This window comes from Lycium barbarum, chromosome 5, assembly GCF_019175385.1.
Source record: "Lycium barbarum isolate Lr01 chromosome 5, ASM1917538v2, whole genome shotgun sequence".
NCBI lineage: Eukaryota > Viridiplantae > Streptophyta > Magnoliopsida > Solanales > Solanaceae > Lycium > Lycium barbarum.
The window spans coordinates 127,575,943-127,600,747 of NC_083341.1; the positions used below are offsets into that span (position 1 = coordinate 127,575,943).

Sequence of the window (24,805 nt, forward strand, 5' to 3'; positions counted from 1 at the left end):
AACATCTTAATGGTATTAAGACTTTGTTACAGATCTTACTCATTTAGATGTATTTAGACCTATTAAGTGGTTGAAAAAACACACGCATACACAAATAATGGTCAAGACCTCAATAAGTTAAGATTCAGACCAACAAAATAAACTGCATAATGATTAAAATTCGAATGATTAAAATTGAGATCTTCATTAATTGCAAGCAAATGCAGCCTAAATATCCCTAGATTATGGTTTATTTGCAACAACACACTTTATTTTTGTGGGATTCTATTACTTTCTAGACTATATATCTGACTAGAATTTCTTTAAATCCTTACGTGACAGAATGTGTGTGTTTCACTCTCTTGCGAAGGACATGGATAACAATGGAATGTATTGGAGGGTGATGAAGAACAAATTAATGTAGAATGTTACATATAATGTAAAATGTTAGTATGCAACTTCTTGTTCGTACTTACACTAGAGATGATTTATCCTCATTTTTACCAGTTTTTTTAAAAAATATAGACCAATCAAATGTGAAAAATATTGAAATAATAAAATATTGAGAGATAAATTTGAAACATCATTTTCTACCAAGATTTTGGACAACTAGACCATCAATTTTCCACTGTAATAAAAGATTGAGACATAAATTTGGACCTTCATATTTTATTAAGATTTTGGACAACTAAACCATTAATTTTCCACTAAAGATGTTTAATGGCAAGGCCAAATACAAAACATTTGCTAATGGTAAAAGAACAAAATTGAACAAAATTTCCATACAATAGACGATACGATAATTCCCTTCTAAAGAATTATTAATTTTCTCGAACTAATTTTCTTTCACAAAGTTTAAGATTCCAAATCAGTTATTTATAGAAACTTTGATTCAGAAAACACCACTACTGCATCAAGAACCTTCCTTTTTCAAGAATGTTACAATTATTGTCACTTTGTTCAATATGATTGCTGCCCTTTTTCTACTTCACAGTTTCTTTTCTTCAGGTTTGATTTTTCCTTTAATTTTTTTTTTCATTTTCAGGTCCTTCTTGGGGTTTTTAAAATTGATTTTATTCTGGGTTTGTGTTGAGGGTAGCAACAGAAAACATAACTTATAAAATTGTCTTGTCTTGTATTGTATTGTATTGTATTATATTGTACTGTACTGTATTAATAAATACAATATTTGGAGGGGTTGTATTGTTTGTTGTGGTTTAATTACATTTTTATTGTTTGGTTTGACAAAATGATATTGTATAATAACATGTAAGTTTACTAAAATATCCTTAACTCTTAATTACAATCTAGTTTATATATATTAATAAAACTAAGGTAAAAGATAAAATAGGAACTTTAAAAATTAAGTAGGTGGTGGAGGGGTGGGTGGCCGTGAGGGGTAGTGGGTGGGGTTGGTGGAGGGGTGGTTGGCGGTGAGGGGTAGTGGGTGTGGGTGGTGGTGGGGTGGTGAGTGGTAGGGTGGGGGTTTGGTGAGGTGGGGTGGGTGGGTTTGGGTGTGATGGAGGGGGTGGTTGGTTGTGGGGGGTGTTGGTGAGGGGTAGTGGGTGGTATGGTGGGGGTGGGTGGCAGAGGGTGGGGGTTAGTGGGTTTGTTGGTGGTGGGGGTGGGTGGTGGGGGTGGGTTGGGTTGGGTTGGGGTGTGATGGAGGTGGGTGGGTGGGTGGGGGTATAATGGGGAAATAAAATACATAACCATGCAAAAATCACCAAATCCGTAGTTATAAAAATTGGGCTTTTTCATGGTTATATAATTATAGAATTACAACGGGTTTACAACACCATACAACATACTTTTAAGAAACAATGGAAACATACATGTTTCATAGAAAACAATACAATAATGAACCACGGGAAGCAACCATCCAAACAGGGGGAAAAGTTCAGAAAGGGAAAGCATAGCTAAGAGTATCCTTAGGTTAAAAAGTTATTGCCTTTCTTTTGTATTTCCATCTAATGTCAACTATTTAGTGAGATTTCTTGTGTTAAATAGAACAAATTAAGCTTTCTTGTAAGTATCCGTATGACCCTTTTTGAGTTTCTGCAGTTCCCTTTGAAAGTACCCATGGAAATGATCCTAATTTTATCTGTCCTTTTGGAGGTAAAATTGGGTGAATACGTGGTTAGCCCAGTCAAAGTTGCATTAGCTTTGCGCTTGCACCGTCTTGCGATTCAATGAAAACAAAAGAGATCCACTTTTTGCAGAATCAAGGCAGTAATAATTGTTGCCTGCAACATGATAGTAAGACGCCTTATGAATGAACATGATGTAGTGTACTTGGGTGGTAGAGGTAAAATATTCAGTTGCTCCCAAGTGGGGTGGCTTGAGCCTTGATGGCAAAAGCCATCAAAAAAGTGGAGGACTTTCTCATTTCCATCCCCTGTACCAAAATAAAAAGTTGGAGGTGTAGATAGCCAGGTTTGCTCTTAAAAAGTTGTTCTAGGATATTAGTCATATAACTGTCACTAAATCACCCACTCTAATTCTGGTAATAGAATGGCTAATATGGAATCGTGATGCTTGAACTGAAGTTGAAAGGTATACGAAGGAAGCAGAAGAGATTCGCCATGCTATGTTCCCTATGGAGCTAATTAAAAGAGCGTGTACCATTGCACTACGCTTTTGCCTTGTTTTGCTTCAATAGTATTAGTAATGTTTTGTTTTCTGTTTGTGTGAATTTTGTAGAATATAAAATCTTCTGTCGTGATAGGTGAAGGAAATCCAGAAAGAAGCATATGTCGAAACAGATCCCGTCCAACAGAAGGATGCAAAGCAGACTGCTGCAGTAGACCTCATATCTAGACTGAACAATTATCGGTCCTATTCTGATTCAGGCAGTGTGAAAGGTAAATTTTCAAAATTTTCTGCAGCTATTGGAATCAGTAAGAGAAAATTTTGTGATGAATCAAATGGCATAGCAAGCTTCAGTCCTTTGTCTATGTTCTAAGAATCACACTTATCGTTATATCAGGTCTGACATCTTTGAATTGCCCTGGCGATTCACGTGCTTCCTTCTGAATTTGGTTAATGAATTGCGGCAATATGAAGCACAACTTAATTGTCAGTTGTAACACATCAACTTTATCTGTTTTTAATTCAATGCATGTTAGCTCTTGGAGAAGTAGTTTTAATCAGATGCTGTCACATATTATAGGACCATAGCTCAATATTCTACTTCTACACTAGATCTAACAGTGTCCAGAAGTAGATCATACCCAGAGGGTATCCAACAATTTGTGAGTGATCTTGGTCCTCATACAATAATTCTTACCCTTGAGCTCTTCCGGTATATCTGAGAATGTGGATTACTGTGTCTCAGTAACCACTATATGGAGTTTGAACAAACTGACTGACTGCACTCAGGGGAGATTTTAAGTGCTAAAATTGGGGCACGTGAGCACACGGTTTCTCCGTAAAACTGGATTTTTATGTATATATTTTCTAAAATTAGTATAATACTATCTGCTGGAACACATGCTACAAAAAGACTAAATGGTGCACTTGGTTGAAGGTTGAGTTATTTACCTAGAGGACTAGGGATCAAGTCCCACTTATTCCTTTTTTTTTAGTGGTGAACCCATATTCCAGAAATCCTAGATTCGCCTCTGAGTCTGCACTTGACTGTGAATGAATTATCTGGTCATGTAATTGTGAAATAATTCCGTTCAGCAATCAGTTTTGAAATCTATCAGGATTCAGGGTTTTCCTGTGGATTCCCTTGGATTTGTTTCCTCTAGTATGTCCAATGTGTACTTTCATTGTAAGATGACATTGTTTATCTTGGACTATGCTACCTCAATTCCCATAAGGTACTCCCCCCCCCTCCCCACACCGCGCACGCGCATTTATCTTGGACTATGCTACCTCAATTCCCATAAGGTACTTTGCCCCCCCCCCCCCCTCCCCACACCGCGCACGCGCGTTTATCTTGGACTATGCTACCTCAATTCCCATAAGGTACTTTGCCCCCTCCCCCCCCCCCCCCCCCCCCCCCCCCCCCCCCACACACACACACAGAGACAATTCTTTGTCCTCAAGGTGGTTAAACAAATACTGCTTGAGTTGAGTTTAATACATTTATCATGAAAACCATGATGAAAGAAACTGAACGATCAGCTTCACTTCAAGTGATCCCAAACTGTTGGACTGGACCAAACAACTGAACCTTTGAAACTATGCCAACGAGCATTATTCACCATGTAATAACCATTTTACATGGTATACCAAGCCTGGCCCCGAGAAACAAACTTTAATTGTTGCTCCATGTATACCTCCTCAGCTAGTTCACCATACACAAAAACTCTATTAATATCGAGCTGACCAAGCCGTCAATGATGCATGTTGTTAATTGTTAGCAACCGAAGGGAATGTTTCACTCTAATCTAGGTCATAAATTTGAGTGTACCTTTGGCAATAGGCGAGCCATCAACCAATCAAATTTTCCATTTGGATCCACTTTCACAGAATATAACAAGTGTTACCTAGCAACAGTTTTTTGCCTTCAGCGATGAAATCAATTTCTAAGTGATATTGGTATGGGAGCAGTCATTTTCTCTATGGTGACATCTCATTAGCTTAGATGTTCCAATGTTTTAGCTAATAGTCCTTTTTACAGTTACATTAGACAAAGAAACAAAGTTGATACAAATCCCGTGGGTGCACAGGCCCTCGGCAAGGAGTTTCCCGCAAGTGCACCACGGTTAATTCAGGGTTTCCCCAGTCCGATGGCCCTCAGAAATTGTTTGCACCCAGTGGGTTTCGAACTTGAGACCTTGAAAGGGAGCACCCCAAGGCTCAAGTCAATTGCCATCAGGCCAACCCCTGAGGGTTATTGTAATCTACACTAGATTCTCCGTCCTTTTTCTTTTTCAACCTTTATACTTCACACCCTCAATCATCTTTTTGCTTTTAAACCTCTCTAAACACAGAAAACCGCTTGTCATTTACAGAGTTCTTCTTCTCTAGTTTTGCCAAAAAAAAAAAAAGGGTTCACTTGTCCCATTTCAGTACCTTGATCTTCAGCTTGAAGCCACCAATTTTACATCTTCTCCAACCCCAACTCCAAGAATCATCTCCAAGATTGAACCAAAACTTGAACCCCTTGATGAGTATACACAAGTTGATCTTCAAACCACCCCTTTTTTTTTTCCAACCCTAGTCCCAATTTCAACAACTCCGGTTCTAGTTCAGCCTTCACCCCTACTCCACAATTACCCGCTTCTGATTCAATTCCATCGGAGATTCCACCTGGGTTTGAAGAAACCTATGTTTATTCTGAATTTAAATGAACTTCTGACCTATATAAAGAAGCTTTTGCTGGAAGAATGCAGCATTTTGGAGATGTTGAGGTCGTCGAACACCAGCATTCTCGTGTTGAGGTTGTGGAAGACCCTGATTCTCATGCCATCGTTTCTGTTAACAACGAAATTGAGGTTTCAGAAATTGTGATTGCTAGAAAAAAAAATCCACAAAGATCATCGGAATTGGTTAGAGTGACAGATCTTAAGCCTGAAGATCGTCGTTATCTCCGAGAAGCTGTTCGGAGAACCCGAATGCTGTTTGATTCTCTGCGTATTCTCTCAAACAACCAGCATTTGGGTCCTCATGAAGGCTTGTAAAATATTGAGAGAACATGGGTTGTGGATGCATCACGATAAGCGCATTGTGGGGGCGATCCCGGGAGTACTTATTGGTGATGTGTTCTTCTTTAGGATGGAGCTTTCTGTTGTTGGATTACATGGGCAATCTCAAGCTGGTGTTGATTATGTACCTGCGAGTCAAAGTTCGATCGGGGAGCCAATTGCTACGAGTGTAATTGTTTCAGGTGGATACGAGGATAATCAAGATGGAGGAGATGTGATTATATATGCAGGACAAGGTGGACAGGATAAGCATTCAAGGCAATGTGTGCATCAGAAACTGGAATGCGGGAATTTGGCGTTGGAAAGAATTATTCACTATGGAGTTGAGGTAAGGGTAATTCGCGGCTTTAAATATGAAGGAAGTGGTTATGCTAGTGGTGACATTTATGTGTATGATGGACTATATAGAATTGTCGAATACTGCTTTGATATTGGAAAGGCTGGATTTGGAGTTTATAAATTCAAGCTTGTTAGGATAGAGAATCAGGAAGAAATGGGAAGTGCTATTCTTCGTTTTGCACAGAACCTTAGGATCAGACCCTTAGTGGCAAGGCCTACTGGTTATGTTAGTCTTGATATATCAAGGAAAAAAGAAAATGTACCCGTGTTTCTTTTCAACGATATTGATGATAATCATGATCCGTTTTATTTTGATTATCTGGTGAAGACTGTTTATCCTCCATATGTCTATCAGAATGTGGGCAGTGGTAATGGATGTGAGTGCATTGATGGGTGTGGGGAAAATTGTTTTTGTGCTATGAGAAATGGTGGCCAATTTGCCTATGATTATAATGGTATATTGTTGAGAGGCAAACCGTTAGTGTTCGAATGTGGACCACACTGTCAATGTCCTCCAACTTGTCAGAATCGAGTGAGCCAGAAAGGTTTGAGGAACAGATTCGAAGTGTTTCGGTCCAGCGTGACTGGTTGGGGAGTTAGGTCACTGGACCTGATCCAAGCTGGGTCTTTTATCTGTGAATTTACTGGGGTTGTACTCACACGAGAGCAAGCCCAAATTTTTACAATGAATGGTGATAGTTTAGTCTATCCAAGTCGCTTTCCTGAGAGATGGGCAGAATGGGGAGATTTGTCGCAAATATACCCTAACTATGTGCCACCAGCATACCCCTCCATTCTTCCTCTGGATTTTGCGATGGATGTTTCTATAATGAGGAATGTAGCATGTTATATCAGTCACAGTTCAAGCCCCAATGCTATGGTACAGCCTATGCTTTATGATCACAACCATTTATCTTTCCCCCACCTGATGCTCTTTGCAATGGAGAATATTCCCCCTCTAAAGGAGATCAGTATTGATTATGGTGTAGCAGATGAATGGACAGGGAAGCTTGGCCATCTGCGATTGACTAACTTGTGTAGTAGGTGATCCGATTTTGAAAATTATGTGGCACATCATTTGCTGAGGTAATTAAAACTTTCAAGTCAATAATTCCTGTTGAACTCAAAACTGTAATGGCATTCTAACAACATGTTTTTTTGAGGGCTGACTCTGCTAATAACAGGCTACTGGTTGTCTTCTCTCTCTAGCCACCACTGGCTTTTATGCTGAATCTCCCTGGGACTGATTTCATTAAAATATTGTGGCAGTCTTAAATTTATCTAGCTCTGGCGACTTTTGGATGTGCCATTCTCTTTCTATTGTGAATTCTAACAAGCTGGTTGGAACTCCAATTACTTTGCTGAGTTTTTTTTTTCTTTTCAATATACTATACGCAGTTTGAATGCATCTTAACTGATTTGTTGAATGGATTTGAACTTCTTTTCTTGTTGGTTGATAACAATTCCCTTTTCCTTCCATGGTTGTCTTTTTAATGGTTTAGAGCATGATTAGGTGTGGCCTAGTGGTCACCGTAGTGGGAGAAGCAGCATGAGGTCTAAGGTTTAAATTCTAGTCGAGGAAAAAATCACTAGGTGACTTCTCCCATCCGCCTAAACCCTTACTTTAGTAGATAGAATTACTCACTGGTGTAAGGTAGCAGGTACTCGATGAAATAGTCTTGGTGCATTCAAGCTGACCGCCCGGACACCACCGTCATAAAACAAGGCTACATTTCTTTCATTAAGTTTAACCAAAAAAAAAAAAAACCCAGTGTAATCCCACCAGTGGAGTCTTGGGAGGGTTGAATGTGCGTAGACCTTACCTCTACCTTGCGAGGTAGAGAGGCTGTTTCCGGAATACCCTCGGCGCAAGAGAAAGCATGACAAAAAAGGTCAGACAAGGATCAATGAATGTAAATAAGGCATGGAAAAATACTATAGATAAGCATTATGAAGGCATGAAAAGATTTGTAACAAATAGTAATAAAAGAGTAAGGACTACTAGAATACTAAAATAATAAAAATGACGAAACTGATAGTAATCCTACTTGTAAGGAAAAGCAAAAAGAGAATCTACTCACTACTAGCCTTCTACCCTGATCCTCGACCTCCAAACCCTAATCTTTCATTAAGTTTAAATGTCTACAAAATCTATAATTTTTTTTGCCGGGGAAATATCCTAGATAACTTGTTATAGTTTTGGGGTCGTCGAGACAATAGTTAAAATAGTAAATTATGCCTTTTTTGTACTCCATGTCGTACCTTCTTGGTAGCGATGTTAATAAAATTACCATTACCTTGTTAAATCTTTTTTTTAGCATGTTCAACCTGAGAACATTAATGAGTCGCTAGGTCAACCTGACAACATTAATGAGTCGCTAGTTCAACTGTAAGGTCCAGAAGTACCATGCAATTGACACCCATTGTATATTTGGAAACTTGTACATGATATTCAATTTTTTTCGTAAGACATGCTCTTATAGGAATTGACATTACATGTTGATAAGTTCTCCCTCCATCTAAAAATACTTGTCATCCTTACTAAAAATATACGTCTCAAAATACTTGTCACCTTAAAAATAAAGATAAAATTAAGTTGTTTTTTTCCATTTTACGCTTTGTATTTTTTTTTTTTGGAGTTGTATTAATTACATCAATGGGTTGATTTTATGAGTTCACATACCAAAACAATTAGTTCTGCCATGTGCTTTTAAACATTTAGTGATGCTTGAAAAATGCAAATAACAAGTGTAATTAATTGCTTCTAATCTTTAACTCCTTCTCCATTGCATTTCTTAATACAACTTGTCTAGGTTGCCTTTTGTATATGACTTTGAGATTAGCACCATTTAAGAGGGAGTACATCATTGATGGAGTTGGCACAAATAGAATAAATATTTATTGAGGAGAGATCACATGGTGAAATATTTTAAGAGGATAAAATAGTCAAAAGGCTACCCTTATAATGCTTTAAGAGGGTAAAATAGTCAAAACACTATCCTTAATAATGCTTTCCTAAGGGATGTGTAAATAAAAAACATGGCAACTATTTCGAGACGGAGGGAGTAGTAAGTTAATTTTCCATTAGTTGAAAATTCCATTCGTAGGAAGCTCATGTAATCAGTAGATTATGGATAAATTGTAATGTATCTGGGAATTGGATATATTTGCTTATGTATCAGTAATAGACAATTACTCCCTGAGCTTTCGCTCCGTGGTAAGAGCGCAAAATGTGATGTGTAGATTAGGTGCACGCCACGAGTTCGAACTCTACTACAGTCAAAAACCTGATTTTAAACGGGCAAATATTGGTTCTAAGACTTTTGACGCTGTGTTTATTGGTTATGCTAAAAAAAAGTGTTGCATATAGATTTATGTCTTTGAATGATGTGCCTAGTGATGTGCAAACAGTGCTTCGACATCTATGTCTGTTAATTCTCATATTGTACCTTCTTTTGACGTTATTGCCAATGAGCATGAAAATGAACTTAGAAGGAGTAAAAGACGTAGAATTTGAGACTAGCTTTAGTCCTGATTTTATCACTACCTTCTTGACTGAGAATTTTGACATTGATGCTTTAAATGATGAATTGGTGTCTATCTACTTAATGATAGAAGACCCTAAGACTTATGATGAAGCAATGAGATCAATAGAAGTGATATTTTCGAAAGAGGCCATTAAAAGTGAATTAGACTTCTAATCACACTTGGGACTTGTATGATTTGCCTAAAGGTTGTAAACCTATAAGTAGCAAGTGGATATTTAAGAAATTGAGACCTGATGGTACAATTGATAAATATAAGGCTAGACTTGTGATTAGGGGTTTTAACTAAAAGAAAGGTGTATCATGTGAATAATTATCATTGGTGTCAGAAGAAATATGAGAGTGGCGCGAGTAGACCTGAAGAGGAGGACTGCCTTGTGATATTGGAAATATAGGAATTAGTACTTTGTCTTATCCAGTATCCTATCAAGAGACACTGGGAAGAATAAGGATAGAATGATTGAGAGAACTGTTAAGTTTGATTTTTCTCAAAAAAATTGTTAAGTTTGATTATACCCTCAAGGTTGACTGGGCATTTATACTAAGTAGATAGATTATTGCTTTGGTAATTTGGATGTTTTTGGCAAATTTACGTCTCCTAATCTAGGTAAAATTACAGCAATCAAATCAAACTTATACTAGATCAATACAAATCATTTATAATCTTCAACAGAAAACGACTTTTCCTAGTGAAACTGCCCTCATTGCATCATAGCATCAGTCCATTAACGTAATCTTTTTTTTTTTTTCAGACGATAAGATATCTATTGGCCATTAACCCCTTTCTTATCTTAGGTGTAAAATATATGCAATCCCTCTTATTGTGCAGCATGAATTATATATACAGAAACTAGAAAACTATGTGTGGCTATCCTGTTCATTAGTACTTGCATAATCTGAGGTGCAGCATTGATGTAACAGTATTTAAACCTGTATAATAGTTCATATTCTACAATTGAGTGTAAAGAATCTGAAGTGCTAGGAGCCTAGGACTGCATTCTGTCTCCGGTGTTAGCTCCTGTTAATTTTCATTAAGACTCAAGACTAATGGGTATCTACTAGTCACCCCGTACATTCTCCTTGCATGCATGAATCATCCATCGTGTGGATGAGAACCAATAATTATGAGAAACAAGCATGGCCCACATGAAATCGACTTAAAAAGAAAGTGTTTTGAATGGCAAATAGAATTCTGAGATAGCAATGCATCTTGTATAGATTTAATCATCTACTTCTTGCCAACTTTTTCTGCTGTCATAATAGACTTTGCCTGTGAAGTCCTGCTCCGTTAATTGTATACATTGAGCTCCATGACGGAAAACATAGTTCCCCGTTTTAGGTCAATTGCAATGCATAGTTAAAAGCATGATTCTGTACAATTGTTTGTTAAACACGTTCTTTCAATAATGACATTTTCCTTCATTTTATACTGCAAATTTACAGTTCTGGAGGAATGGCGTAAGGGAAAGATGGAAAGAGCCAGGCAGCGTGAACTTGAAAAGTGTCCACCATCTGACAGTCCTAAATCTTTGAGGGTTAACAACAACTCAACAAGGGGTCTTTTGATCGGCTCGTAATAACAGGTCTGTCAGCTGTATATGTGTGTGCGCTATTATAACACAACAACAACAACAACAACAACAACATACCTAGTTGAATCCCACAGTGTGGGGTTTGGGGAGGGTTAAGTGTACGCAGACCTTACCCCCACCTTGGAAGGTAGGGAGGCTGTTTCCGAAAGACCCTCGGCTCAAAAGAAAACAAGGGATAATTTTATGCAAGATATTATAACAGATATCTATATTATGATGTATCCAGATTCTGCTGCAAATCGATAATTTTATGCAAGATTATATGTATATTTTCTCTATGTATTAGATGCTAGTGAAAGACTATACAAAAATACAATGTCAAAGCAACCTCAAGACGAGAATCCTGGTGTTCGCCAACCTCAACATCTCAATATCTGACAAGCCTTCAGATCACCTCTTCTCCTTCTATGAGGACCCAAATGCTGGTTGTTTGCGAGAATACTCAGAGAATCACACAGCATTCAGGTTTCCCGAACAGCGTCTCGGAGATAACGTTGATCTTCAGGCTTAAGATCTGTTACTCTAACCAATTCCGATGATCTTTGTGGATGTTTTTTTCTAGCAATCACAATTACTGAAACCTGGGTGTCATTAACAGAAACAATGGCATGAGAATCGGGGTCTTCCACAACCTCAACACGAGAATGCTGGTGTTTGACGACCTCAACATCTCCGAAATGCTGCATTCTTCCAGCAAAAGCTTCTTTATATAGGTCAGAAATTCGTTTAAATTCAGAATAAACATAGGTTTCTTCAAATCCAGGTGGAATCTCCGGTGGAATTGAATCAGAAGTGGGTAATTGTGGAGTAGGGGTGAAAGCTGAACTAGAACCGCAGTTGTTGAAATTGGGACTAGGGTTGGAAAAAAGAGGTGGTTTGAAGATCAGCTTGTGTATACTCATCGAGGGGTTCAAGTTTTGGTTCAATCTTGGGGATGATTCTTGGAGTTGGGGTTGGAGAAGATGTGAAATTGGTGGTTTCAAGCTGAAGATTGAGGTCTTGAAATGGGACAAGTGAACCCATTTTTTTTTTTTTGGCAACTTGTGAAGAAGAATGTTAACTTTATAAAAAGCGTGGGTCTAAGGTACGACGAAGGGTATTTCAGTAAATGTAAGTCTCTGTTTGTTCTTGAGTGTTGACACGTGTGTATTGTCTTTCACTGACGCATAAATAACTAATCCTGCTCACTTTGATCTCTCGCTTCTTCTCTTTAAGCTTCTCTCTGTTTTCAGAAAGCTTTTCTGGGGTTTACTCAGTGGTTAATCCTAAGGTACTTTTGGTGTTTTGATCCATGTTCTTTTCTTGTTTGTTTGATATATATGTTGAATTACTTTGGCAAGGTTTTCTTGGTTAAGATTTACGACTGTTTTGGTCAAATTTTGAAACAGGTTTTGGGTGTTAATTATTGCTGTTAAATATGGAAAATGGATGTTTTCCCTCTCTCTGTCATTTACATTATCTTGCTTGATTCTTCTTCTGAAATGGTACCTGCGAACCATTGGGTTTTAGAGGGTGCAATAATCTGTGTGCTAAGTATTTCGAATCAGTTCCCTCCATAGCTCAGTGAACTCGTGTTGAGTGATTCGGCAAGGTGTGCAATTAAGTTTTTCTAATTTTTTCTTTTTTTCCTGTGGTTTTATCTCTTTCAAAGTATGAGTTCTTTGTATTGACAAGTTTTTTTGGCAAGACTTCTTCATTTACTGCACTTTATTTTTTGGTTATCACAATTTGCTAGGTCTATATTAGTATCATAGTGTGATATTCTTTGGGTAGGCTTTAGTTTTTTCCTGTTCTTTTGAGTAGATCCTGTTTATTTTGTACATGCATGTCACGAGTTTTTTTTTTTATCTGCTCATTAATGGTGCATGATTTTTAATTGTTGGTACAAATCTATTTTGACTGGTTAAATTAAACTTATTTATATTTTGCCTTCTTCGCTATTGAAAATGCATTGCTACAAAATGTTCAATGAAATGCCTAATCGGAAAAAGAATTAGAGATAAAAAACCAACCATCTAACACTAATTGTAAAACCAACCATCTAACGCTCGACCGAAGATAAAAAAAGGTAATGAAAAATACACAACAAATTTTGTTTGCTGTGAGTTGTCTGCTGCCTATCGTTACCCAAATTTACACATGCATGTTCTGATTAATTGGCCTCTTTGCATGGATCCTGAGATTAATGAGAAATTAGGGATCACAAATGTTCAGGACTGGCCTTTTCGTGTTGTCGTCTCAGTTTGAATATGCTTCTATTTCGTACGAGAGTTGTTCGACAATATAACTCAGTAAAAAGAAGACATGTCATGCAGAGATATGGGCATCCGGAGGTGTCCCTTTTAAGAACTGCTAGGCTAAAGAAGTTGTGTTATTGGCTCAAGCCTTGATCGCTCTGACCTTAGGCTTGTGTCTCCAGAGGTTTGTGGTGCTATTTTCATCATCAAAAATCCGCTTAGGATATTCTAAGGCCAAAGGTAATTATCACTCATTGAGACATTGGAGATGTGTTTTTAATTTTTTACTGCTATTCTTGGGTTTTGCATATATTTACCTGCTGAAATTCAAATCTGTTTTATCTATTTTTTCTTCAGGAAAATAATCAATATCAGCTTTTCTGTCTTTTATGGGCTCAATTTGCTGTAGAGCGGGGGGAGCTAGCTATTAAGCTATTTAAACCCCCACATCAGCACATATTATACCGATGTGGGACATAACAAACCACCACGCTCTGCATCTGTCTTCCTCGACGGCTGTGCGCTAGACCTTACTAGCCCCGGGCGAACACTGCCATACCGGCATCACCATCCAAGGCACTATGGGCACGAAGGGTGGTGAGTAGCTCTGATACCATTTGCAACAACCTTGGGCCTAATTCACACCCCAAAAGCTAGCTATTAAGGAGGGAGAGCCCGAAGCTATTCAAACCCCGACATCAGCACATATTATACCGATGTGGGACATAACAGGTAGTAAGTTCCTTGATGAAAAAAGAGCTATTGAGAATTAATGAGTCATGTCTTTGTATATAAGTTACGTATTTGATTTACTAGTATCACGGAAGCAAAGATAAGATGCTGTTTGGTTCTGAATCACCATATCAAATGTTGTATGTAATAAACGTATTGGCTGGAAAACACATTGCTTTTAATACGAACAAAATAGTATTTTTTGTTTTTCCATTTTTGATCTTACTTGAAGCAGATGGTTGATCTTAATACATGATTTACCTTTGGAGCGTTTTAAACCTTTTATATTTGTAAAGTGTTGTTAAATCAGAATATTTACTGATTTAACACAAGATAACCATTAGAAAATATATACTGATTTATGAAAGTTTTTTTTTTTGGTCATCTTTTAAGTCAAGTATGAGATTTCTTCTTCTTCCTGCATAATATTTCCCTTCTTTCTCCTCTTTGAGCACAACAAATAAATTGAGAAGGAACGAGTTGTGATTTTTGAATTCAACCCCTGACATTTAGATGTGGAGAACAAACTAAAATGGCAATTTTACAGTATTGATGTTCTTTATGGATTTCATCTTAGCTTAGTGTTGGACTCAAAATGGTCAAGAAACAATCATTTGGTCCTCTTGTTTGTCATGATGCAGGACTGACGATAAATTGGTTAGTTTACTAAAATTCTTGAATTTTTTATTTTTACCATATTGGTAGTATCCAATAAAGACTCTTCAAATTGACGGCTATATTTGGCTGAAGGGCTGAGGCATGGCGATTCATCATGGACGAGTGAGTTGTTCTAGCTGCTGTTGGTGTTTGTTATCCTATCAGTAAGTAGCCTCTTTATTTGGAGAAATTTATATATAATCGATTCACATAAATCGAACATTACCTGGTTTTTTCAAATACTGGGACCAGGGCATCGTTCATACTTCATTGAAGTTCCCAGATACATGAAAATTGGCTAAAGATTGTAAACGTTGTTCCCAAATAATTTGTACAAGTTTCTTTACGTCGTTCCTCTACTCGAACTGGATTGAGTTAAGAATTTACCGGAAATGGTTTTATTGGTGCCACATGAGACCTATTGCTCAAGTTGTTATCACTTAGCAGGTAAAATTGTGGTCTCATTTTTGCTTAAATTTTTACTCATGGGACATAATTGAGCTAATCCTATTCAGTTCTTTTAGGTGGAGAATATCAACAGATCCCTTTCCACTTCCTTGTTCCTTTCCTTGAGTGAGTGGATTTTGTCCATCTCTGCATAAATAAGATGATGGTTTATATTTTACAAAATTATATTGTAGATTTACCTTTTTAAGTGATTTCCAAAACCAACAATTTAGAATCCAGAGCACTTTTCTGGATGTTTACTAGAAATATACTTCCCTTTCTCTTAAAGTTCTTTTTTTTTCTTCCTATGGTAATCATAAAATAGCCGTCTCAGATTATTTGTCGTTTTATCGTTTTACATGACCCTTAAGAAATATAATTAGAAGGGGCATTTGTCTACTTTTACCCTTATTTATGTCTAAGTTATTATCTCTCTCCATTAAATGTTTACTCTATTTATGTGTCATCTCCATTAATGACAAATTTCGACTAAGGGTAAAATGGGAAAGAAATAATTAACTGTGTCTTAAACTTCTAAAACAACAAATAATTTGAGACAACTGTTTTTAGTAACCACGACAAATAATTTGAGACGGAGGGAGTAATAACTCAGAAGCCAGCTTGCAAGTTGACTCCCCAATTTGGGAATAAAAAGCTCTGATTTCTTGTGTGAAATTATTTTAGTTGTGGATTGGGATGATGCTTTTGACTTTTTGAGTGTTGGGACAAGAAAACTTGTCTAGACACAATGATTAATTTTTGTAAATACATTAAGAAATGCGATTGTTCCTCCCTTTCCCACCCAGGTGTTAATGTGATCTAATGCTAATATCTAGAAACTAACTTAACAACCTTTCTTAAAATAGAAAAAATGTACTTTCCTCCGTTTCATAATAAGTGGTGTTTTTACCTTTTCATTTTGGTTCAAAATAAGTGGTGTTTCACAAAATTAAGAAGGCATCACTTTTTTGCTTCCAGTTTTACCTTTATTTAAATAAATAGAGTTTTACATAACCAAGAAATCATCAAGGATCTACTTCTTTTTCAAGGCATTTGATTAAGGGTAAGTTAGTCAAAACACTTCTTACTTTCTAGGACTGAGTAGGCTTTTTAAGGGGTGTGCCCAAGCTTAAAACACTACTTATTATGAAAAGGAGGGAGCATCTTGTAACATATTTAATGTAGTCTAATAATAGCTAAATAGAATTTCAATGAATAAATTATCTCCGAATTTCGCTTAAGAGATTGATAAAATTGACTTCTCAATCTCATAAACAGAATGGGATATTCTATTTGGAAAGTATAAAACAATTAAGTGTTCATATCAAAAATCGTGAAGCAAGGGAGCAATAAGAAGATTATGCTTGATGTCCTCAACGGCTATGACATATATAGTCTAAGCTTCATAGTGTAAATGAAGGAAGTATTAATAATAGGTACAAGCATCTTACTATGCTACTTCAACTTACAAAGTAATGCCTTCCCAATTTTGTAGGTTTAGTGCTGCTGCTGGTGAAGAAGATTCTCGACCAACTTGATGGGGGAACATCAACTGAAAATTGCCTTATGTTGATTTGTTGTCTACATGTTCTCAAGCTGTCCTTATTGTATATTTGATAGCCAGGTCCACCTGAGCTCGTGGTTGAATGGACAAAGGAATCAGATAATATATGGCAAATCCAAAACATAGGCGCTTACTTTACTGCCGAACGGTCTGTCTAACTTTATTCCATTGTTTTACAACTAAACATGTGTTTCCCGTAAATTACTTGAATATTGAACTATGATATTTCTTCCTTTGATAGCAATACTTTGAATTTTAACATCTTTGATATTGACAATATTTCCCAACTAATGGGTAGCTTCAGCGCTTTGCATTTTTTAGGAGCTTCTCAATGTTAATGGTAACAACAACAACAACAACCCAGTGAAATCCCACATCGTGGGGTCTGGGGAGGGTAGAGTGTACGCAGACCTTACTCCTACCAAGGTAGGACGGCTGTTTCCGAAAGACCCTCGGCTCAATAAAAGCATAAAAAGAAGTCAGATAAGGTTAAGAGAATCAAAGCGATATGAAATGAAATAAAGCAAGCGACACAGATAACACAAGATAATCAAAGCATAGGAAATAACAGATAATAGCAGAAATCTGAGCAGAAGAAATTATATTGCGATAATGCGACTACTAATAAGAATGGAAAACGAGACTATCTACTAGCCTTCTACCCTAATTTGGGTCCTCCAAACCCTCCTATCTAAGGTCATGTCCTCGGTAAGCTGTAGTTGCGCCATGTCGTGTCTAATTACCTCTCCCCAATACTTCTTCGGTCTACCCCTACCTCGTCTGAAACCATCCATGGCCAACCTCTCACACCTCCGCACTGGGGCATCTGTGTCTCTCCTCTTCACATGCCCAAACCATCTCAATCTCGCTTCTCGCATCTTATTTTCCACCGAGGCCACCCCCACCTTATCCCGAATATGCTCATTCCTAATCCTGTCACTCCTGGTGTGGCCACACATCCATCTTAACATGCTCATCTCGGCAACTTTCATCTTTTGAACGTGAGAGATCTTAACCGGCCAACACTCCGCCCCATACAACATAGTCGGTCTAACCACCACTTTGTAGAACTTGCCCTTAAGTTTTGGTGGCACCTTCTTGTCACATAGCACTCCGGAAGCAAGCCTCCATTTCATCCACCCTGCCCCAATACGATGTGTGACATCATCGTCAATCTCTGGATGGCCTGGGTACCAAGGTAGACCCAAGGTACTTGAAACTACTTTTCTTCTAGATGGCCTGGGTACCAAGTCTCACTTCCAAGCCAGCCTCCTGAGGTGCTTCACTGAACTTACACTCCAAGTACTCTGTCTTGGTCCTACTCAGCTTAAACTCTTTAGACTCCAGAGTATGTCTCCAACTCTCCAGCTTAGCGTTAACTCCGCTACGAGTCTCGTCGATCAGGACTATGTCGTCCGCGAACAACATACACCATGACACCTCACCTTGAATTTGCTGTGTCAATTCATCCATCACCAAGGCAAATAAACACGGACTAAGAGCTGATCCTTGATGCAACCCCATCACAACTGGAAAGTGCTCTGAGTCTCCTCCTACTGTCCTTACCCTGGTTTTGGCTCCCTCATACATGTCCTTGATCACCCTAATGTACGCCACAGGTACACTTTTAGCCTCCAAGCATTTCCATAGGATCTGTCTTGGAACTTTGTCATAAGCCTTTTCTAGGTCGATGAATACCATGTGTAAGTCCTTCTTCCTCTCCCTATACTGCTCCACCAACCTTCTCACAAGATGGATGGCTTCTGTAGTTGAGCGTCCCGGCATGAATCCGAACTGGTTCTCTGAAATAGACACACCTCTCCTCACCCTCATCTCCACCACCCTTTCTCACACTTTCATAGTATGGCTTAGCAGCTTGATACCTCTATAGTTGTTGCAACTCTGGATATCTCCCTTATTCTTGTATAGAGGGATCATTACACTCGCCCTCCATTCTTCGGGCATCAATGTCGTCTTAAAGATGACATTAAACAACCTAGTCAACCACTCCAAACCTGCCGGGCCCACGCTCTTCCAGAATTCCCCAGGAATCTCGTCAGGTCCGGTCGCTCTTCCCCTGCTCATCCTACGAACAGCACCCTTAACCTCGTCAACCTTAATACTCCTGCAATACCCAAAATCGTGACGCCTTCCTGTATGTTCTAATTTTCCCAACATAATGTCTCTGTCCCCTTCTTCATTCAAGAGTTTGCAGAAGTATGACTGCCATCTCCGTCTAATGAGAGTCTCCTCTACCAATACTTTGCCATGCTCGTCCTTGATGCACTTTACTTGATCCACATCACGTGCCTTTCTCTCCCTCGCCTTGGATAGCCTGAACAATTTCTGGTCCCCTCCTTTCTCTTCTAGTTCAGCATACATGCGTTCAAAAGCTGCCGTTTTTGCCGTCGAAACCGCCAACTTCGCCTCCTTCCTCGCCATCTTATAAAGTTCTGTATTCGTCCCCTTCTCCACCTCATCCTTGCTTTCTATCAACTTCGCATACGCCACCTTCTTTGCTTCCACCTTCCCTTGAACTTCTCCATTCCACCACCAGTCCCCTCTATGCTGACCACGACTACCTGTCGAGACCCCCAACACTTCCCTTGCTACCACCCTAATGCAACTAGCCGTCTTATCCCACATACTGGTCGCATCCCCACTACTATCCCAGGCCCCCACATCCTTCAGTTTCTCTCCCATCTCCAGGGCACTAATCGTGGTCAAACTCCCCCATCTGATCCTAGGTCGGTCCTCCACGACCCTCTTCTTCCTCGTCATCTTGATCGCTAAATCCATCACCAAGAGCTTATGTCGGGTTGTAAGATATTCGCTCGGAATGACCTTACAATCTTTGCACAGAACTTTATCATCCTTCCTAAGGAGTAAAAAGTCTATCTGAGTCTTAGCCACCGAACTACGGAAGGTTACCAAGTGTTCCTCCTTCTTTGGGAAACTCGAATTGGCTATCACCAACCCAGAAGCTCTTGCAAAATCCAAAAGTGAGACTCCTCCTCCATTCCTGTCCCCGAAGCCAAAGCCTCCATGCACATCATCATAACCTCTCGAAATATGCCCGATGTGTCCATTGAAATCACCTCCCACAAATAGCTTCTCAGTAGGCGGTATGCCTCCCACTAATTCGTCCAAATCCTTCCAAAAGCGCCTCTTCTCCTCGTCGCCTAAACCCGCTTGCGGCGCATATGCACTAATAATGTTCACAGTGAGTCCTTCAACGACCACCTTAATCGACATCATCCTATCAGTGGCTCTCCTAACCTCTACCACTTGATCCCTTAATTCACCATCTACTAAAATGCCCACCCCATTTCTATACTTCGACCTACCAGAGAACCACAACTTATACCCGTCTACCTCCTTAGCTTTAGGACCTACCCAGTTGGTCTCTTGGATACAAGCTATATTAATCTTCCTCTTCTTAAGAATCTTAACTAGCTCTATGGACTTCCCCGTTAACGTCCCAATGTTCCAAGATCCTACTCTCAACCTAGACGCTCCTCTAACCCACTTACCCCTCCTAACCCTCGCCCCCGTCCCCGTCCCCGAACGAGAACATGACCCTAGTCTACCATCACTAAGCAAAGCCACGAAAATGAGTATGTAAAGTAAGCGCCTATGTTTTGGATTTGCCATATATTATCTGATTCCTTTGTCCATTCAACCACGAGCTCAGGTGGACCTGGCTATCAAATATACAATAAGGACAGCTTGAGAACATGTAGACAACAAATCAACATAAGGCAATTTTCAGTTGATGTTCCCCCATCAAGTTGGTCGAGAATCTTCTTCACCAGCAGCAGCACTAAACCTACAAAATTGGGAAGGCATTACTTTGTAAGTTGAAGTAGCATAGTAAGATGCTTGTACCTATTATTAATACTTCCTTCATTAATGGTACAATTTCATAAATATGTTATTCTTTGGCATAAGCCTATAGCCTAATTTAGAGAAGTTGGGGTTTCAGGATGTTTGCTTGATCAATTTTCTTACTTTCCCTTGTTTTCTTTTGAGCCGAGGGTCTTTCGGAAACAGCCTCCCTACCTTTCAAGGTCGGGGTAAGGTCTGCGTACACTTAACTCTCCCCAGACCCCACACTGTGGGATTCAACTGCGTGTGTTGTTGTTGTTGTTGTCCCTGTAGCCAAAGGATTGTGGTAGAGTTATGAAGGTAGCTGGCGTTGCTGCTAATCAAATTGTTTTGGTAATATCACTGAATCATGGTGTGGTCTATCGAAAACAGCCTCTCTTTCTCTACCAGGTAGGGGTGGTCTGCGTACAGTCTACCCTCCCCAACCCCATCTGTGGGATTACACTAGGTATATTGTTTTTGTTGTTTTTGTAAGTTGAATGATTTTTTTGTTTTGCAAAATGGTTCAAGTTTGCACCTTAGGAAGTATCTTTATTTTACCCTCCATTTTATTTTGGAACCATTCAGATTCGTTTGTTTCTGAATCTAGTTCTCTCACTACTACTGGTTCATCAAAATCCTTCAGTTTCTCTAGACAAGAGGTACTACGGAAATTTTCCAGTTTTTTATCTTATAAGTTCAATGGTTTATTTGTTTTGCTAAAAGGTTGAAATTTGCAACTTAGTTAGTATCTTAAGTTTACCCTCTGTTATATTTTGGAACCATTTTGTCATTAGCAAATTGTCTCATACTTGTTATTGACTTTAAGGGGTTGTTTGCTTGGAGGGATTAGGTGGGTTATCCTGGTTTAGAATTTGGGATTAAATTTATCCCATGTTTGGTTGGAGGTATTAGCTAAAATTGGTATTAAATTTAAGACTATAATCTGAATAATTTATCGCATATAGAAGGTGGGATAAGTTATCCAAGTTATAGTCCTGGTTTTGGTTCCAGGATTATAATCCTGAAGATCCCGGTTTCAAACCAAACGGCCCCTAAAGGGTTGTTGGTTTCTATTGTATTTTCGGGATAAAATTTGTGATTACATTTATCCCTTGTTTGGTTATGAGTATTAGTTGTACCAGTAAACATTTTGAACCAAAATCTTGCTATTAGCTATCCTACATTGGATGTATTTTAATCCTGGGGTTATTAACCAAACCTCACCCTAAGAGGGCTCCAGTGTTTCATGTGTCAAAATATTTCAGAAAAGAACTTTAAATTTATCCCTCTACTTCTGACTATGGTCTAAAATTTGGCTGCGTTACACTTTAGTTTGGAGCCTCCTTAATGTTTAAGGACAAGTATGAATGGTTTGTTATGTGCATAGCCTTGTATAGTCAAGCTCATTTTAGCACCTACTATAGTCCAGAAATAGAAATGTCTGGTGAACCTGTTAATTTGGGATGTAAATTTAATGATTATTATGTTATGGTACTCAATTATCTGTTTTTCTTTTCTTTTTGCAGTCAAGTGATTCTTTGGTTAATTTGCAGCCTAAGTTGGGAGATGGTAGGCTTATATATTATCACATTATGGATGAATTTGGAGAAGTTGAAGGAGGAACGGAGGGACTTTGCATAACTTTCAAGGGAAATAATGTTGAGGAGAACAAAGAGATTGGAGGAGGAAACGGGGCTTGAGGAAATTACTGTGTGTACTCGGAGTCCTTTGAATGGGAAGCTTTGTCCTCTCCATTTGCAGCTTCCTCCCAACAATGCAAATATGAGTGTTATTATTTTGCCATCTTCATCTAAAGGTTAGATATCTAATTGACTTGAATTTGTTTCATTTTGTGACAGTTTGAACTTTTAGGTTCATGATTCTGTTTGAGCATATTGGTTCAAAACGAGGATTGTAGAGGTTCTTTTACGTGGAGTTTATATCCAAATGAGGAACTTTTTTTTATTATGCATTTCTCTTACTGGTGCTATTGATCCTTCAGCTTCTGTGGGGAACTAGCGAAATCACTAATGTTTCATTGATGTGTGTGATAATTTCCATCTAAAAATTTAAGTTGTTAGTGAGAATAAACTTTTATTTATTTACTTATATTAGCAGCTGAGTCACTCATGCCTCCGTCTGGAATAAAGCATAAGCAATTGCAGTCCTTGATTTCCTTCTAACCAATATCACATAGACAATGAAGGAACTTACTCAAAGCTTGTTTTAAGCTTCTTGTGTTATATCAATATTGGCTGTCAATTGATGGCATGAGTGCTCGTTTGAGAGTTGCAATTTTGGCTGTCAATTGATGACATGGATGCTTAGTTTGAGAGAATTGCTCGTCTTCTGTGGCCAGCTGATATTTTTGTTAGCACCCGATCTCATCATTCTTCCCGTTACATAATTGGAGTTGTGCTGAATTCCATACATAATGATGTTAATCTTAATGGTGTCTTGAGGCCCTTTTTTTTTTTTTTTTTTTTGTTTTTTCGTTTTGGTGAATCCTTGTTAGTGCCTGTACAAATGACTGTTGAATTCGTTTTTGTCCCCATCAATCTATTCTGTTCCTGTATAGTCAGCTGATTTTATTATTCATTGATGTTCTCGCTAACATGTTAACTTCTTGTTACGGTGTATCAGAGGCAACAGATTTTGCAAATCCAAGAAGGCCATTGTAGCCAAATGTGGGGAGCACTTACATGATGCAGTAGATGGAGCCAAACGTGGCAGTCACAGCAGATACGTAAGTTCTTGAAAATGTGTATAGGAGTTTATAGCAATAGTAAAAGTTTAGGATTTGACCACAGTAAGAGCCCGTTTGAATTAGCTGAATTTAAGTGGCTTTTCAGCACCGCCTTTTAAGTGCTGAAGCTGAATCTAAATAAGCAGTTACGTGTTTGGGTAGAAGTACTGAAGCTAAAAATAAACACTTAATGTGTTTGCTAAAAACATGCTTATAAGCATTTTTTTCTCTTAAAATGAGTAAAGTAGCCTCAAACTGTTAACACTAAAAAATTAAAGAAGTTGATTTGCAAAAGACATTAATGTTAAATTGGTTCATATATAAATTAATTTATGTCTAATTCACTTTAAGTTCTCAATTGATTAGGTGAAATTTACTTTTAATAAATGTAAGTTACTTATTTAAATAAAATACTACACGGTCAGTTTATGCTATTTACGACTATTTGCTATACTCTAATAAAAGTAGTTATTGTTTTTGTAATTTAAACTTGTTTATATTAATCGAATGTATCTGGATTGCACAGAGGAGGGTGACGGGGAAGAGAGCAGCAATTGGAAAGAAACCCATAAAATTCCATTTTGCTCCTCTACATGAATAACCTCCATAGATGTGCAAGATTATATTACTCCACTCATGAAACTAACAATTTGGAATGCATTTTGAGATTCCTTTGTAATTGGAATATGTATAATTTCCCACACTCAATGCTAGATACGAAGAAATGGAATCAGTACCACTCAAGACTCGTGAATGTAGAAATGTTGCCTTTTATTCTCTTCGTTGTATTCAATTTGATAGTGAATCTTCACGCAAATACTAATGCAAGTGAATTTAAAAGAATCACTATTTTCTAAAGATCATTAAAGTTGATGACATTTTTTTTCCTTTCTTGTAAAGTGACTTCTCGATAGGTTGATTGTAGTCCACAAACGGTAGAATGTCAATTGGTATAATAACACTTTTGCGTTTTAGACAGGGAAGAAAGAAAAATATAAGTTAAATTTTGGTAAAACTTTGCAACATTAATGTAGTGGGACAGGTATTTCACTTGGCAGATTTTAGAAGGGTCTCATACAAGTAATGTTTGTTATGTGACACATAGAATAAAATTTGGTCTCTCAACTTTTAGCTTTTGACTTATTTTAAACAATTTTTAATTTATTAGGCATTATTCTATATTGCCAGACACTCAAAAAAGTTAAAAAGAGTTTATAAGCTGGTTTGATCAACTTATAAGTCAATCCAAACACCTTCTAAGAGACTATTACTGATCGTCTTTTTGAATAAAGTTTCATTTTCTTTTACAAGTCCACTAGCCTGAATCTCAAATTAGAGATTTCTACGCCACGTAACGTAATAGAACCATTTTTTTGCACGGATTGTCCTTCAAAGCAATGGTCTTTAATTTTTATCCCTCAAAGCACGCTTAAAAAA

At 38.0% G+C, this 24,805-nt stretch overlaps 1 protein-coding gene and 1 pseudogene across 1 annotated transcript; one reads left to right on the plus strand and one right to left on the minus strand.

The window, feature by feature from the left end:
• Positions 1 to 629: 629 nt before the first annotated feature.
• On the plus strand, positions 630 to 24,211 carry LOC132641492 (histone-lysine N-methyltransferase family member SUVH9-like; annotated as a pseudogene).
• Positions 11,577 to 12,017, minus strand: LOC132639772 (histone-lysine N-methyltransferase family member SUVH9-like). Its single transcript, XM_060356194.1, has one exon. The coding sequence runs from the start codon at positions 12,015 to 12,017 to the stop codon at positions 11,577 to 11,579; it is 441 nt and encodes a 146-aa protein (XP_060212177.1).
• Positions 24,212 to 24,805: the final 594 nt, after the last annotated feature.

What these genes read in the sequence shown, in the direction of transcription:
- LOC132639772 (XM_060356194.1), bottom strand. Translation starts at nt 12,017, where the DNA reads ATGAGTATACACAAGCTGATCTTCAAACCACCTCTTTTTTCCAACCCT.